Genomic DNA, 17063 nt, shown 5'->3' with positions numbered 1-17063 from the left:
CATTCCCCAAATGTCTGCAACAGCTGGAGATGAGCTAGGCCACAGCCCAGAGCCTGAGCTCAATCCAGGCCCCTTGTAGGGGTGGCCGGCAAGTGAGCCAACCCTGCGAGCCCTTAGCTGCAGCCTCCAGCATATGCGTGAGCAGGAGGCTGGGCTCAGAAGCAGAGCCTGGACTCTCCCCAGCCACAGGCACGGATGGGAGATGTAGGCAGTCCCTGTAGGGCTTAATGTCCAGGTCAAATCCCCACCCCACGTTTGTCTCATAATTCCAGTTCTCCATGAACCGTCTGAGGCCTCTTGGTGTTTCCCATCATGGATTTGTTGGATTTCCAGGGCTCAGCCCACTGCCATCCCCCCTGAGAACTAACAGAGACCCCAAGAGAGGTTAGAGCCATTTCATACCGCACCTCTGCCACAGTGTGGACACAGCCAAAACCAGGGTGTGACCCTCTCCCCCAGCTCACCTCATCCCCATACCGGGGGACAGGGCAACCTGAACCTTCCTGGCCCATCCAGGCCTGGGCTTAGAGCTGAAGGTCAGCACCTGCTAGAGTACTGAGGGTCATGGGCAGAGCCTCGTGGTGGCGAGGGGTACACGGGAGGGAACCCTTGAGGCTTCTCTTCTCACATGGCCAGGCTCAATGGTCATCACCACAGTGGCAACCCTGGCACGGTGACTTCTGAGAGGATAGCACGGTCAGTCCTGAGACCTCTGGTGGCCACAGATGACCTTTTAGACTGTTTTCTCCCCAGCCACAGCAATGTGAGTGTCAGCACTTTGTTAATGGGAACACAGACGTTTTCACGTCTTTAGGTCTGCAAGAAGATTGCGCACGCTTGCTAGCCAAGGCCTGAGTCAAGTCCAGTTCCTGTTGGTGCTTTCTCCAGAACTTGCTTCTGGTTTATACTAAGCCAGAGGTAGACCACTCCTCTCTGGTTCCTCTTCCTCCCAGTGATTTCTATGTAACACCTGTGCGTAGAGAGGAGAAATGGAAACTTCTGGGAAGAAGAAGAGAATTCTGCTTGCAGAGTATGCAAGACCCTCCTATTAGGACTCTTGAGAAAATCAGTAGCATGTAATAGAGGCAGCATTCATATTTAACATATACATAGGGGAAAGAGAGATTTTTAAAAAGTGACACAGTGAGAGATCTTTCAGCTGTTGATTCACTCCCTAAGCAACAGATGAAGCTATTCCAAACCCAAACCAGGAGCTCTGAGTTCCATCCTGGTCTCCCACATGGGTGCCGGGGACCAAGCACTTGGTCACCTTCTGTTGCCTTTGTATGCACGTTAGCAGAGAGCTGGGCTGCAAGCAGAGTGGACAGACTTAAACTGCTCCCCCAGCCCCAACTTGGGCTGCCAGTGTCACAAGTGGTAGCTTCACTGGGGGTCCCACAAAGCTGGGTCCTGTCTGGTTTTCTCTATTGTTTTGTTGGTTTGTTTTGCACTGACACCACAGGCGTGCTTGCCTGGGCACCCAGGGGCTCTCTCCCTTTGCTTAATTTAGCTTGTGCATCATCTGATGCTCTCTACTCGCTGGGGGCAGGGAAGGCTCCCCGAGGCACAGAAGGAAAGGCTCCTCCAGGGCCTGTGTGCAGCAGCTTTCTGCCCCAGGTTGACAGGCAGGGGAATCTGCAGCAGGGGGAAATGGCTGAGTGAGTGGCCCATCAGATGGCACCAATGAGACCAGCAGTGTCTTACTGCCCCATGCCACTGGTCTTTGAGCTGAATGCCTGACCCTCAGGCTCGGCCCTTGGACTCACAGGCTCAGGGTGAGTTCCTCACATCTCACCTCCCACCTGGGCTATGTCCCCAGGGGGCTCAGGCACCCAGCCTGCTGGAGAGGCACACAGCATCCCTTATATAGGGGGAATGTGTGCTTCCTGGAGAAACACATTTTACCTACTCAAATGAGTGCTCTGGGTCCCAGTGGGTTGTCGGTGCTAATTTCTTTAATAAAAATGTGTGTCCTGTCCTTTGGTCCCCAGAAGGGGATGAAAGGATGTAAAAGGTTTTACATCCTTGGCCTCACCCTTGGCCTGGGAGTCTGCCTTTGGTCACCTAGGGAGGTGGGAGAAGCCCCACCAATGCCTCTGTGGATCAGGGGAGTGACCAGCACCATCAGGTTTCTGCTAATAGGTGTCCCTCATCATTGGGGGCTTCTCCCAGGGTAGTGGAGCCTGGGCAGACAGGTGTGAGGGCAAGGGCCCACATGATGACAGGAGCGGCTAGCATCAGCACACACCCAGCCTATGCCCAGCTTGCGCCTGGCTTTCAAATAGCCTCCTCAAGGTGGGAATCTCAGGGGACATCACTTCCTTCCTGGAGCACAGCCTGCATGGCCTCTTGCCCTGCATGGTCTTGTGTCCTTTGCCAGGTGGCCACAGAGCCATCTGTCCCCTTCATAGCAGAGGCCCAAGGGAACAATGAGGGGCTCCACTGTTCTCTGCAGCTGTAGCTGCTCTCAGTAGAACTCATCCCCATCCTCACAGCTCCCATCGGCAAATGTGCCAGGGAGCTGGGAAAGCCACGGGACAGCACAGGTGAAACCAGGGACTCCACGCATTCACTGAAATACAGGTGCCCTCAGGGAGCCATTGCTGGGTGACTGCAAGGCTATGCCACCATCCTCTGCCTCCCTGCACCTGTAACATCTGCCAGGATGCCTCTGCTGCCTGCCCAGGCTGGCTTCCCTGGTATTGTACTGGGCTGCCTGGCTGGCCACTTCAGAAAGCAGTAGACGTGATATGCCGGCCCCCAGACAGACTCTCAGGCTGTTGTATGCTTTGTTACTCCTTGTGGCCTCCACCTCTGTCAGCATCACGGGGAAGGTTTCAGCTTGGTGCTATGATGGTGCCAAGGGGAAAGCTGTGGTATGCCGTGTCAGCACCACATTCCTTACAGTTAACTCAAGTCCCAGCTGCTCTGCTTCTGATCCAGCTCTCTACTAATGCAACTGGGAAAGCAGCAGAAGATGGCCCAGTACTTGGGGGGCCCTGTACCTAGTTGGGAGACTCAGATGGAGTTCCAGGCTCCTGGCTTCAGCCTGACTTTGTCCCCTCCATTGTGGTCCTTTGCAGAGTGAACCAGTAGATAGAGATCTCTCTCTTAAAAAAAAACCCTAAACCAAATCTTAAAAAGAAGGGGCCCGGCGCAATAATGTAACAGCTAAAGTCCTCGCTTTAAACACGCTGGGATCCTATATGGGCACCGGTTCTAATCCCCCCATCCAGCTCCCTGCCTGTGGCCTGGGAAAGCAGTCGAGGATGGCCCAAAGCCTTGGGACCCTGCACCTCTGTGGGAGACCCAGAGGAAGCTCCTGATTTCTGGCTTCAGACTGGCTCAGTTCCAACTGTTGCGGCCGCTTGGGGAGTGAACCATTGGACATATCTTCTTCTTTGTCACTTCTCCTCTCTGTATAGCTGCCTTTCCAATAAAAATAAATAAATCTTAAAAAAAAAAAAAAAAAGAAGAAGGGCCCGGCGGCGTGGCCTAGCGGCTAAAGTCCTCGCCTTGAACGCCCCGGGATCCCATATGGGCGCCGGTTTTAATCCCGGCAGCTCCACTTCCCATCCAGCTCCCTGCTTGTGGCCTGGGAAAGCAGTTGAGGACGGCCCAATGCATTGGGACCCTGCACCCGCGGGGGAGACCCGGAAGAGGTTCCTGGTTCCCGGCTTCGGATCGGCACCCAATCCTCCGTTGAGGCTCACTTGGGGAGTGAATCATCGGATGGAAGATCTTCCTCTCTCTCTCCTCCTCTCTGTATATCTGACTTTGTAATAAAAATAAATCTTTTAAAAAAAGAGAGAGAAAAGAAAGAATGGAAAGACAAAAGAAAAGTCCTGGTTATCCTGCTGGAAAATGAGGAACCTCACAGGACAGAGCTGATCTAAGATGCACCCAATGGACCAGCCAGGTCAGTCAGCTGAGCCGGCCTCCGACCATAGACGAGTGAGCAAGCCATGCCTGAATGCTGAGCCCACCCCACATCCTGAGCCACTCTTTCAAACCTCAAAGAAATGTGCTTGTCAGTTTTGTTTCCAGCATTGGTGCCAATTGATGAAATGGTCCATTTTAGATCCAGATGATTCACAATCCATTTGTCAGTAGACAAATCCCTCCAGGGTCATAGCTGCTCCTTCTCTCCACCTGACTCCAGACAGTCCCAGGTAATCCATTTGAATCACAGTTGAACACACCCTGTCTTCCCAGGTCACACTCTGCAGGGAAGAGCAGGATTCAGTTAAAAATTTTCCCCTCGCTCTTCATCTCATTCATTCTCAGACTAAGGAATAGGTCTGGAATCTTGGCCCCTGAAGAAGGCATTGGTTTTCTCTGGGAAGTCGTGGGGAGACTTGGCATTCACCCGGTGGGAGAGGGAATCCGGGGTCATTGTGCCTGCTCTCAGTTCCTCCTCTGGCCCTCCTCTTACCATTAGAATCCAGCCGTCACTTTGTTGGCCGCATCAAGACCCGCCCCCACCAACTCCAACTACAAGGTGCGGCAAAGGGTTCTACTGTGGACAACTTTAATGCTTTGTTGTAGAGAAAGGTCATGGGAAAAGCAATTTGAGACGACTCCAAGTCATGGATTAAAAATCATGTTCCTAAGATGTGTTCAAAAAAAATAAGGGAGATGCCAAGGGCAGACGTGTGATGGACTCCAGCTTGGAAAAGCAGGTTGGCCCCTTTCCCTCGAACCCTGAACAACAGGTTGGTCCCTCTTCCTTGGTCCCTGGATAGGTGCAGGGCCATGAGCCCACTGCAGGTCAGCAAGGGCTGGAATAGAAGATCAGGAGACCCAGGCTCCTGGGACAGCAACCTTGACGAAACATCAAAGAGGATGTCAGACGTGACTGCTTGCGGAGATGATGGTAAATGGGACAAAAGGGGAGAAAATCCAGGAAAATATTAAAATATTACATGGAAAAAGAAGTTAATCATAACGAACTCTTTGGTCTGCAGTGAACAACAGAACAACATGTCCAGATGTCATGAAAGATCAATTGTTTAGAAATGATAGTGACCTTCCAGGTATTTGAAAGCAGTTACTTTGGGAGAAGGGCTATAGACCAACTTCTTAAAATAACACCATCAAACTGAAATTCACCCAAGGGGTCACAAAAGTGAACTCGAAAATCCCCAAAGGAATCAGGCATTCTCACTTAAACCCTCCCAGAAAAGAGATCTCCAGTCCACATGGTTTTATTGGCAAATCCCAGCACACATTTCGAGAGTTGGCACCAATTCTACAGAATCGTTTCCAGAAAACAAAAAAATCTATCTTATTAACAGACTAAAGAAAAACCACGAGATCATACCAGAAAAAGCATGTGACAAAATTCAACCTCCATTCATAATAAATACTCTAGCTGACTAGGATAAGACGGAAATCTTAGCCAAATGACAACAACAGATGACCTGTAACTAACATTATAATCTAATGCAGAAAAATGGGATGCTTTTCCTGCTAAGTTCCCCAGCAAGCTATGGGATGTCCACTCTCCCATCCCAGTACTTGGAGTTCCAGTCAGTGTAATATAGCCAAATCAGCAAATGGCACATAGCTTGGAATGACACCTATCTACATAAAAACTTGAAGGAAACCACCCAAAATGTCCCTCACACTGAGTTCCACAAGGCCAATACAGAAACTTTTTGGGGACTCCATATCCCAAGAACATACAACTGCAAATGACAACATGTAAAACAGGGTCCAGCATTGTGGTACAACAGGTTAAACTTGCATTGCCACATCCCACGTGAGCACTCATTCACGTCTCAGCTGCTCCACTTTCAATCTGACTCCCCACTAATGTGCCTGAAGAGGCAATAGAAGATACCCCAAGTGCCTAGGCCCCCGATACCTGCAGAGAAGACCCAGATGGAGTCCCTAGCTCCTGCCTTTGGCCTAAGCCAGGCATGGATGTTGGCTATTTGAGGAGTGAACCAGACAATAGAAGATTCCCTCTCTCTCTCTTAATTCTGCTTTTCAAACAAATAAATAGCCCCTAAAGTGAAACATTTAGATACAAATGAACAAACTATGTTCATGTTGAAAACTTAAGCCCCTGATGAAAGATCTAAATAAGCAGAAGTATCTTCTTCATAGATTGGAAGTCTAAATAATCTTAAGATAGTAGCTCTCTATAGATTTAAAACAGCCCCAGTGAAAATAGAGGTCAATTTTTTTTGTACGTATGGACAAGAGTCTAGAATTTTTTAAAGAATAATTTAAAATAATTTAATTATTTACACTGAGAGGGAGAGAAAGAGAGAGAAGGTCTTCCATCCTCTGGCATTTCCCAAATGGCTGCAATGGCTGGAGCTGAGTTGATCTGAAGCCTGGAGCCAAGCTTCTTCCAGATCTTCCACACAGGTGCAGAGGCCCAAAGACTTGGGGGTCATCCTCCTCTGTTCTCCCAGGTCATAAGCAGAGAGCTGGAGCTGAAGTGGTGCAGCTGGGACAAGAACTAACGCTTGGGTCCGGCGGCGTGGCCTAGTGGCTAAAGTCCTCGCCTTGAACGTGCCAGGATCCCATATAGGCTCCAGTTCTAATCCCGGCAGCCCCACTTCCCATCCAGCTCCCTGCTTGTGGCCTGGGAAAGCAGTCAAGGACGGCCCAAAGCTTTGGGACCCTGCACCCGTATGGGAGACCAGAGAGAGCTCCTGGATCCTGGCTTTGGATTGGCACAGCACCGGCCGCTGTGGTCACTTGGGGAGTGAATCATCGGATGGAAGACCTTCCTCTCTGTCTCTCCTCTCTGTATATCTGACTTTGTAATAAAAATAAATAAATCTTAAGAAAAAAGAAAGAACTAACGCTCATATGGGATGCTGGTGCTACGGACTGAGGATTAGCCTATTACGCCACGGTGTCAGCCCCAAGATTCTAGAATTTTAATTGAAAGCCAAAGAAACTGGAATGGCCAAAAAAACTTTGAAAGATTTAATAAAGTCAGAGAACTCACTCAACACAGTAAAGTTGCAATTATCAAAATAGTGTAATATTTACAGATCTATACATGCACATAAGTCTAGATGTACATGACTGTCAATAGAAGATAATTCAATCACGATTCAATAGTTTTCTTATTTTCTTTTTTAAGATTTATTTTGTTTTTATTGTGAAGGCCCTCCCCTGGTCCTCACCCACATACCTGTGGCTCAGATCATCTCAGTCACCAATCCCTGGGGCCCACACCAGCCCACACAGCTCCTCCCTTCTTCCTTCTCGTCCCTCCCCTTCTTCTGGCTCTCCCTGTCCGCGTCCATCTTGTCCCTTCCCCTGCCTGGCAGCCCTCATCCTGCCACCATGGCAAAAGATGTTTCCCTTCCTGCGCTCTCAACCCTGTTCCCGTCCCTACTCCGTTGGAATAAAAAGATCTTCTAATATCTCATCGTGTCTGGTGTTTTCAGCTTAAGGTAAAAGGACTTGGCTGCGCGAATTAGCTGCGTGTATGAACGTTAAGAACTGTAAGAACTTCAAGTGTGTTTAAAGCCTAACACTAAGTGTGTCGTCCATTATTCACGGAACTGTGAAATGATGCAACTGATTTAGAAACCAGCGTGGCAGTTTCTTACAAAGGTAAATATCCAGGTACCTCAGGACCCAGCAATCTCACTTCTATGCATTTACCTACAAAAAAAAAAAAAATCTGCATTCATACAGGAAGCTGCAGGTGAAGGTCACAGGTGTTGCTGGGGGTGAGGTGACCAAACGAGGTACATTCACACAGTGGATGACCACTCAGCAACACATGACACAGTGTTGGAGACACTGAGCTACATGAAAAAAGCCCAGCTCACACAGCCAAGTCTCTGATCCCAGGTATAGGACATTTCTATGCCTGTAGAGTGGGGCAGAACAGCTCAGCCAGCCAGGGCTGGGTGGACAGAGGGTGGGACCTCAAAGGCCACACGACTTTTTTTTTGTCAGCCTGGGGGATGGAGTCACTGTAGAACTGTTCTGCCCCCTGATGGTGGTAGTGAGGGTTGCCATATATAGAATATAGTTCTACAGTTAAACTCAAGGAAATGTACACCAAAAACATCTTCTTGTATCTATAGCAATCAATGTAGCAAATGGGAGGATGTAGCCAAAAGAAGAGAGCCCTGATGCTGGAGTTTGGGATCCTGTGTCATCTGATCGCAAAGAGACTTCGCAGAGAGTGAAGCCCCTGCCTCACAGGGGGCCCATTCCCCCTGCCCTGCCAGCTCACGCAGGCCTTCTGACGGGGAAAGGTGCAGAAGTGGTGACGTGTTCCTTCTGATCACTCCAGGGAGGCTGCTGCTCCTCCACTGGGAAAAGGGGCTCAAGTGATAAGCACTCTCTCCCCACCACCACCAGTGTGCGGTCCCCACATTGCTCAGTCTCCCCTCTTTCCCAAAACCACCTGCTTCCTAGCAATTGGGCACACACACACACACACACACACACACACACACACCCTGCAAAATGCCAATAAGAGGACGCAGTGGACAGCCAGGAGAAACAAGACAGTCTCACCCAATAGACAGGGTCCCGGTGCCAGACCCTGCCCTAGAACACACACACATACACAACCATACACACATGCACATACCACCACAGACACACTCAGAAGGAAGATGAGACTATAACCCCACAGTGCCCTGGTGACAGACCCTGAAGAAGGCAGCCTCCCTGTAGCACGCACACGTGCACACACACATACACACGTACACATGTACTTATACCTGCCACCATGAAAAGAGATTCACACCCTGATACACGCTTGGGTACACATATACATATGAATTTGCCATCACACACACATAGTCACACATTCACACAGACACACATAGTAACACATGAACATACAAACATTGACACATGTGCACATACATACACCTGCTCTCACAATACAGCCACACATGCATGCTTGCAGTGACACATACCCCCATTATCACACAGCCACACATTCACACACGTGTAAACACATAGACATACACTGATACGTGAAAGTACTCACAAAAGTACCCATCCTCACAGTCACATACTCTACAACCACACACACACACACACACACACACACACACACACACACAGATGGATCCCTGGTCTGGCACCCACATCACCAAAGTGAGCACACTTTCTGGCACGCAGGGGAACTCAGCCAGGGCTACGGGCTGCCCCCGACAAGGTTCTCCCTCTGCGTCCATGTGGAGGGGCCTGCGCTGCTGTGGCCCTGGGCCTTTGCTTGGGAAAGCCTCTTCTCTGTGTCCTTGTCCAATCTATTCCATCTGCTATGGGGCAAAGGAAAGCCCTTTCTGCATACATGCACCCTCCTCACCCCAGTCACCACCAGTCGACAGCTCTCAGTGCCAGCTTCGAGAGCCGTGAGGACTCACACCAAGTCCTCCACTGGTCCCACCGTGTCTCCTGGGAATTGCCCTGTTGTTAGCCTTCTCCTGGGTCCAGCTGTTGCAACTCACAGAGTTGGGCTTGCTTTACAACCCAGGCATCTTCTCTAGCAGAAGCACCAGGAGAAACCCACACCAGGAGGAAATGAATGAGACCCATCAGGATCTCCAGGATGCGCAGTGTCTGCCCAGAACCAGCTCTGCACAGACCATCATCGTCACCCTGCTGCGTTCCGTTCACACCTCTGAATACCTGTTGGGTACTGTGGTCTCCAAATGATAACCCCAGATGAAGTCTCTGCCCTTGTTGCCCTGGGATGAGTAGACAGACCAGAAAAACTCCCCAAACCAATCACATCTGTCTTTGTAAAGGGTGGTGTCCTCAGACTTTGGGAGACTACCCTAAGAGACACAGGGGTAGGGGCTGGGAAGAGACTTCTGCAAAGAGGTTCTTATTTGAACTGAGTCCCAGACAATGAGAAAAGAGCCAGCTCAAGCTTGCCCCAGCACACACACAGAGGCTCTCAGATGGGTTTCCTCCATCAGAACTGCCCAGGCTAGAACCCAGGAGGCAGAGACCCCTAGCTATATGGGAATTGAGGCAAAGGACAATTCCATGGGAATTTTGAAAAAGGTATTTTTGCAGGCAAGGAAAACAAGGTTAGGAGATTAGGAGTTTGAGAAAGCCTGTGGGTGGCAGGATGGGAATCTGACCTGAATCTCCCAGAGCACGGCCTGAACAAGCTCTCCTCTGCCTCGGTCGCAACTGCACGTGTGTGACAGCTGCCACAGCCGCACCTGTTTCCCGTGTGACCTCAGAAGAGAGACATTTGCCTTGTTCCAGAGCATCAGAGCAGTTAGGATCAGGCCACGGCAGGCCTGGAACCTCACACACCCTCACCCCACGGCACATCCTGTCCGTGCCGCCCCCTGGCAGCCTCAGCTGGCTCCAGGAGGCACCCAGCTATGCTTCCCGCCTTGGGCTCTGGGCCTCAGATTTTATTTTTGCTTTGCAATCTGCAGAGTGGGTGGGTAGGATATCCCATTGCCCCGGTGGATGGGCTCCTTGTGGCCCGAGTCTAGCCATCTCCTGCCTGGTTGTCGAGCAGCTCCCTGCATTGCCTGCTCACCACTGCCTTCCGTTCTGACATCACCAGGTCTTGTCTGAGCCAAATTTTCCCTCCTTAGAATCTCTTCCCGCAGCCTAAGGGGCCTGGGATTTCATCCCAGGGCAGAAAGCATGGACGGGCGTCTGCAGACAAGAAAAAGGGGCTTGGGGTTGCCCCGTGCTGCTCTTTCCTGACTGTAAGTCAACCATGGCCTCCCAGGGCCTCAATTTCCACATCTGCAAAATGGGAACTCTTGGGAGTTAAGCACCTGGAAGCTCCAGGCAAGGGAGCCTGACACACACTCCGGAAGCTGGGGTGGGCAGGCCTTCCTTCACCTGCTGCTGCTGTGGCTGGCGTGGTTGCCATGGTCAGCTGTGGTGCACAGGCCGGGCTACTGCCTCTCAGGCAGACAATGGTCTGGATGGAGGGAGCTTTGGCCTTGGCAATGGTAGCGGCACCTCTGGAGGACGCATCTTAGTTGCCATTCTGATCTGATTTTTATAGGCGCTTCCTCAAGAGATGAATTCGTGCCTAAGCCAGTGAGACCAAAGCAGACACTCAGGGCAAGAGAAGAGAAAAACTTTTTAGCAAGGGGTGTGTGTGTGTGTGTGTGTGTGTGTGTGAGACAAGTGAACCCCCAATCCAAGTGTGCCCCACTGACAACCTGGGGTGAGGCTGAGCCACCACCTCTGCCAGCTCTCAAGTCTCTGGAAAATGGTCTGGCTGCCGGCAGTTCTCACGCTGAGCCCTCGCCGCTCCGGTCCGCGCACCGGCGCTGGGGCTCACCCAGATGCCTGACCCTGGAGGAGATGAGATGAGAGACCCCGTGCGTCTCTCCGAAGCCGAACCGCAGCCCAAGACTCGCTCCAAGTCCCACCCCGGTACCCCCCAGGAGGCGGTGGCAAGCCCGGGCTCCTCCGTGCCTGCTGGCGGGACAGAAGAGCGGCGCGCGGACGGGACACTGACCTGTGAAGCCCGCAACGCGGGGCAGGCGAGCAGCAGCAGCAGCAAAAGGAGCGCGCGCGGAGAGTTGGGCACCATCTTGCCCCCTCGGAACCTGGCTGCTAGGGAAGGGAAATAATTTTGCGCGCCTTCCCGGCTGAGTGTGTCCCAGCGATGCCGCAGCTGTCCCTACAGAGTGCCGGGCGCCGCGCGGCCCGGGGTGAAGCGGCTCGAGCAGCCGAGGGATGCCGGAGACACCGGAGCGCAGCGCGGCCCCTGGGCAGCAAGGGGCTCGGGAGCAGGCGGACACAGACCTGGGATCCCGGTGCGCGGCGCGCCGGACCCTGGAGCACCCGCGGCTGCCCACACGCACGAGACGGTCCCAGCGAGGCGGGGAGGCGCCAGCCTCTTGGCCAAGGCCAAGGGAGGAGGGGCTGCCCGGCCAGGAATGCGCCTGGGAGCGCGCCCAAGCCGCGCGGCTCCCCGAGGAGGCCGGGCGCGCCGCCGAGCCCGAGTGGGCATCCTGCTGCCCTCATAGCGAGGGGAGGCTGGGGACCTGCGCCAGCGTCCGCGCGAGTGTGGCTGACCGAGAGCCCACCCGGGCTCCGTCTGCTCCTGCTCGTCCCCATTTCCCAACAGACAAGACCGAGGTTCTGAGTTACCTGATGACAAGTAGCAGAGCGAAGATCCAGACCTTAGCTTGGCTCAAGTTGCAGTCTCCGTTCCCAGAATAGGACTGGTTTGGGCAGAAGATGGGCTTCATCAGAGTGGCCTGAGCTACTAATGTAGATTAATGTCTTTCAAGGAATGCTTTATGGGCTGACGCTGTGGCTTAGCCAGTAAAGCAGCCTTCTGTGGCGCAGGCATCCCATTTGGATCCCGTTTCAGTTCCTTACCATCCAGCCCTCTTCTTATGTCCTGGGAGAGCAGTGGAGGACGGCCCAAAGCCTTGGGACCCTGCACCTGGTGGGAGACCTGGAGGAAGCTCCTGGCTTTAGATTGGCGCAGCTCAACTCTGACTGTTGTGGTCATTTGGGGAGTGAGCCAGCAGATGGAAGATCTTTTTTTCTGTCTGTCCTCCTCTCTATAAATCTGCCCTTTCAATAAAAATAAATACACTTTTTTTTTTTTTTTAAAGAAAAGGCACCTGGAAAACCTGATGCACCTTCTCTCAGAGTGAAGGCTTCTGAAGGTGACCCTGTAGAAGGCACAGTGTACCTGTTGGGCCCCTGTGTGGGGTCTGGCTTGGCACCCGCCCCCCACTGGGAGCTCAGGAACAAGGTTGCTTCTGGCCAGAAAGGAAAGCTGGAGTCCCAACTTAGGCCATTGGAGCTACTTTGAGAAAACACCATGGGCTGTGTGGCTTTGGGAACAACACACAGATTTCTCACAGTGCTGAACCTACAAGGTGAAGATGTTAGTGTATCTGGCGTCTGGCCGGGGCGGATTCCAGGAGCACAGGTAGTTGTGGCGCATTTCCAGGTGCACTCCTCCCTGGACATTGCTTGCACAGCAGGCCGGCAAACTCTCTGGGGCCTTCCACATGACAAGGACACTGAGCCCATTCACAGGGGCAACTCAGCCCTAGTGCTCCGACTACCCTCCTCCCCCATTCCCACCCGGTCCAGCCCTGCCTCCTACACCTGGGGCATCATGGTTTTCACAAAGGAATTTTGTGGGGATGTCAACATGCAGACCACAGTCAGTACCTTGGAAAACTTGGGGGCCTGGGCTGGGCTGGCCACCCAGGCACACCCATCGCCCTGCAACCATCTGTTGTCAGAGACAGCAGCAGCAGCAGCAGGGGCAGTGGCAGGGCCCAGGTGGTCTTATTGGCATTCTTTGTCAAGCATGCTAAAGAGTGCCTGGTGAGGACACCCCTTGTCTGTCTTCCGGGGGAGGAGATGGCCCAGAGGCTGCACGAACCTGTGGCTTTGCGCCTTGCTCTTGCGTAGGTTTGCTGTCATGTGTCCAAAGCCCAGGGTCTCCCTCCTGGTCTGAGTTCTGCCCTTGTGGATGAAAGGTTTCTTTCTGGTCAGCGTGGCTGTGTTGATTTGTTGTTTTATCCCACCTATGTTTCCATGGCAGCCCACACCGGGGGTGCCCAGGCACTCCCAGCCCTGCCTGGCTGTGTGAAGCCACCTCTGTGCTCCTGCCCCTTCTGTGGGGTAGCTGGTTGAGTAACTTGTCCAGGGCCATGCAACCTCAGGTTAGGCCCCACCTCCAGGACAGACAACCTTGGACCTGATGTCCTCTTTCACTTTGAGGATTCCCTTGTTACTCTTGAAAATCCTCAACCATCGGATTTCAGGAATTTTATGCGCATAAATGGGGTTTTCCATTGGTTTCTCTTTCCTAGTGAAGTTTCAGCTTGGATTTTTACTTTCTTGGTACTCATTTTCATTTGTTATCTTTGCTTAGTGCTTGGTGTCTAGGTTGAAGTGGTCTTGCAAGGTCCGGCACCCCCTTCTTTCTCCATCCTCCACACTCTGGGTCTGCAGTCACTGACAGATCCTCCTGCAGCCCAGGACCTGCCAAGCTTGTCCAAAAGCCAAAGCTGTGTGCTCTGCAGTAGGCATGCCAGAACCTCACCTTCAACCTGATGAAATGGGCTTATCAGTGATTTTTCCTCCCTTCTGGTTCCCCTCTAGTTTTCTAGAATATGTCTCTGGAATGTTGCGGAATTGGTATGGTGGGGGCTCACAGGTCTAAAGAAGATACACATTGTGGTATAGCAAGTTAACCAGCATCCTATACGAGCATCAGCTGGATTCCCAGATGCCATACTTCCAATCCAGCCCCCTCCTAGTGCTCCTGGAAGAGCAGCAGAAGAAGGCCCAAGGGCTTGGGTTCCTGTCATCCACATGGAAGACCCAGATGGAGTTTCAGACTTGTGATTTCCACCTGGCCCCAGCCCTAACCCTTGTGGCCATTTGAGCAAAGAACCAACCAGTGAGCAATATCTCGAAAAATGTTTTTCAAGTTCTTTGGTGGGAGACACTGCCTCCCCTGGGACAGAAGTACTTGTAACACTCATGTCCTTTGTGTGATGTGGGACTGCGAAGTGAGAACAGAAGCCTTGTTGCAGAAATATGTGTAAGATCCGACCAGTGGCAGCACCCAGTCTGAAGCAATCACTCCCTAACTGTGCCGTGAGGTTCCCTTGGCCCCCCTACCAAGTTCACTACACTTTGAAGTTCATGGGCTTCTCATTTATCTGCCCCAGGCTGCATCTTGCTGTCAGCTCACTTGCAGCTACCACATCTCCTCCTTCGCTTTTTTTAACCTTCCATCTGGCTGTGATTCTTCCATTAAACCTCACCGGGCCCTCCAAAGGAGCCCAGGAACAAGGCCTGGCATGTTAGCCTGACCCATGACGACAAGGGAGGAAGCAGGGGGGTGGAATTGTCTAGCAAGAGAACAATGACTTCATCTAATTCACTCATTACACAAATATTTACCGAGTGCCAATTCCAGGCACAGCCCCATGCCAAGCGCTACATAATGCTTTCACATTATATCTGGGGCTCTAGCCAACAGGACTGTACACTCCTGTGCTGAACATTGGCTGCTTATGTGGGATGCCAGGACAGCCAGAAGGGCCTGTGGCCCCTAGAAAACCATTGGCAATGGTGCAAGACGAAAACCTATCGCAGAACACACGTCATTGTACGATGAGTAAAGACCGACAGCCAATTAACGTCTGCCCAGAGGAGGAAGACTCTGGGAATATACCTGTGCCAGACTACGTGGAAGTCTAGATGCTGCTGAAGGAATGGGGGACGGGGCGAGTTGCAGCCATGGGCTCACACAGTGTTTCAATCCAGACACACCAGAGCCAAATCTTCCCCCCTGGGTACATGCCGCTAAGACCTTGCAACCTGCTTAATCTCTGCAAGCCAGTTTCTCCATTTTCATAATGGGAATAAAATAATTTTTAAAATTATAATGTGATGTTTCACAAGTGCCTAGCAATGCATGGCATAAAATAAGTGCTTAGTTAAAGGGACACTGCTTACACAGAGTCTGATGTTGCTTCTACAGGACAGAGTAGCAAGGGAGACATTTCTGGAGCTGTTCCCTCTGCTAAGCACCTCACAGGTATCCCCGTGTAGTCCTCATTACAACCCAGTGCATTGGGTGCTGTTATGATTCCCATTTTAGAGACTGGGAGACTGAGGCTTAGAACGCTTCAGTAACTTGACTGAGATTAAACTGAAACCTTGAATCAGGGCAGAAGAAAAGGGGAACCTGAAATAAGGTGTAAGAGAGTCCTCTGCTAATTTGCAACTCTTCTGTAAATCTAAAATTAAATCCAATGAAATAAACATTCCAGTATAATTTCATATTTTATCTTTCACACATGATAAATTAGTCCATTTTCTTAAAATATTTGTTTGCTTAGTTGGAAGGCAGAGTGATGGGGGGGAGAGAGAGAGAGATAGAGAGAGAGAGAGAGAGAGAGAGATCATCTCTGCTAGTTCACTTCCCAGACGGCCTCTGCGGCTGGAAGAGGATCCAAGAACCCAGTGCCACCCTCATCTCCCGCACGGGTGACAGAGCCTTCCCAGGCAGACTAGCAAGGAGCCGGAGCAGAAGCAGAGCGGCCAGGACTGCAACCGTCACTTGAGTGTCACAGACGGCTGCTTGACTTGCTACATCAACACTGGCCCTGATGAACTACAATCTTGAAGATTCTTTTCCCACTTAACCTAACTTGTCAAATTTAATGGCAGAAAATACTATTGTTCTTTCCATATTTTAGAAATATCTATAGGATCTGTAGTGATAGCTCTTCTTTTAGTCCTGTTAGTGACTTGTCCCTATTCTCTCTTAGAAACTTATCAGTTTCATCTTTTAGAAGAACCAATTTAATCTCTTGTTTGCTCACACTTTTACTGGCTTCTGCTTGCATCTTTGTTTCAAGCAGCATCTGGCATTAATTTTAATCAGGTGTGGGGAGACTCATAAACATGAAGTAATTGCTATAGTGGAATAAATATTTATTACACTCACTGTCTCTTAGCGACAGAAGGCATGGTGCAGCATGTGGGGCCACCAAGGAGGTGCTGAGAAGAGATGAGCAGCCAGAGGGAGAGAGATTTGGGGGCAGGAGACTGTGATTTTTGCAGGAATGAGTGTAGCAGGGCAAGCGAGCTAAGCAGGCTTAGAATTAGATAGTTGGGGGCCTGGCACAATGGCTCAGTGGCTAAATCCTCCACCTTACAGGCGCTGGTTCACTGCTCCATTTTCCCATCCAGCTCCCTGCTTATGCTGTGGGAAAGTAGTCGGGGAGGACACAGTGCCTGGGACCTTGCACTCACATGCCTGGAAGAAGCTCCTGGCTCCAGGCTTTGGATGGGCTCAACTCTGCCCATTGCAACCATTTGGGGAGTGCACCAGTGGATGAAAAGATCTTCCCGTCTGTTCCTTCTTTCTGTAAGTCTGACCTGCCTTTCCAATAAAAACAAATAAATCTTTTTTAAAAATCAGTTGTGCGGCCCGGCGCAGTGGCCTAGTGGCTAAAGTCCTCGCCTTGAACGTGCCAGGATCCCATATGGGTGCTGATTCTAATCCCAGCATCTCTACTTCCATCCAGCTCCCTGCTTGTGGCCTGGGAAAGCAG

At 51.4% G+C, this 17063-nt stretch overlaps 1 protein-coding gene across 1 annotated transcript in view; it reads right to left on the bottom strand.

Moving 5' to 3' along the window:
* The window catches only part of FBLN7 (fibulin 7), a 45410-nt gene extending 33699 nt beyond the window's left edge, over positions 1–11711 (bottom strand). Inside the window, exon 1 of the mRNA XM_058667392.1 lies at positions 11462–11711. Within this exon, the coding sequence (XP_058523375.1) occupies positions 11462–11536 (75 nt within the window). The 5' untranslated portion in view covers positions 11537–11711. The remainder of the gene's footprint in view (positions 1–11461) is intronic.
* Between the last annotated feature and the right edge of the window lie 5352 nt (positions 11712–17063).

The sequence above is a fragment of the Ochotona princeps genome, chromosome 8 (genome assembly GCF_030435755.1).
Source record: "Ochotona princeps isolate mOchPri1 chromosome 8, mOchPri1.hap1, whole genome shotgun sequence".
NCBI classification, from domain to species: Eukaryota; Metazoa; Chordata; class Mammalia; order Lagomorpha; family Ochotonidae; genus Ochotona; species Ochotona princeps.
The sequence above is the reverse complement of the archived record's forward strand: the minus strand, read 5'-3'. Positions and strand labels throughout refer to the sequence as shown.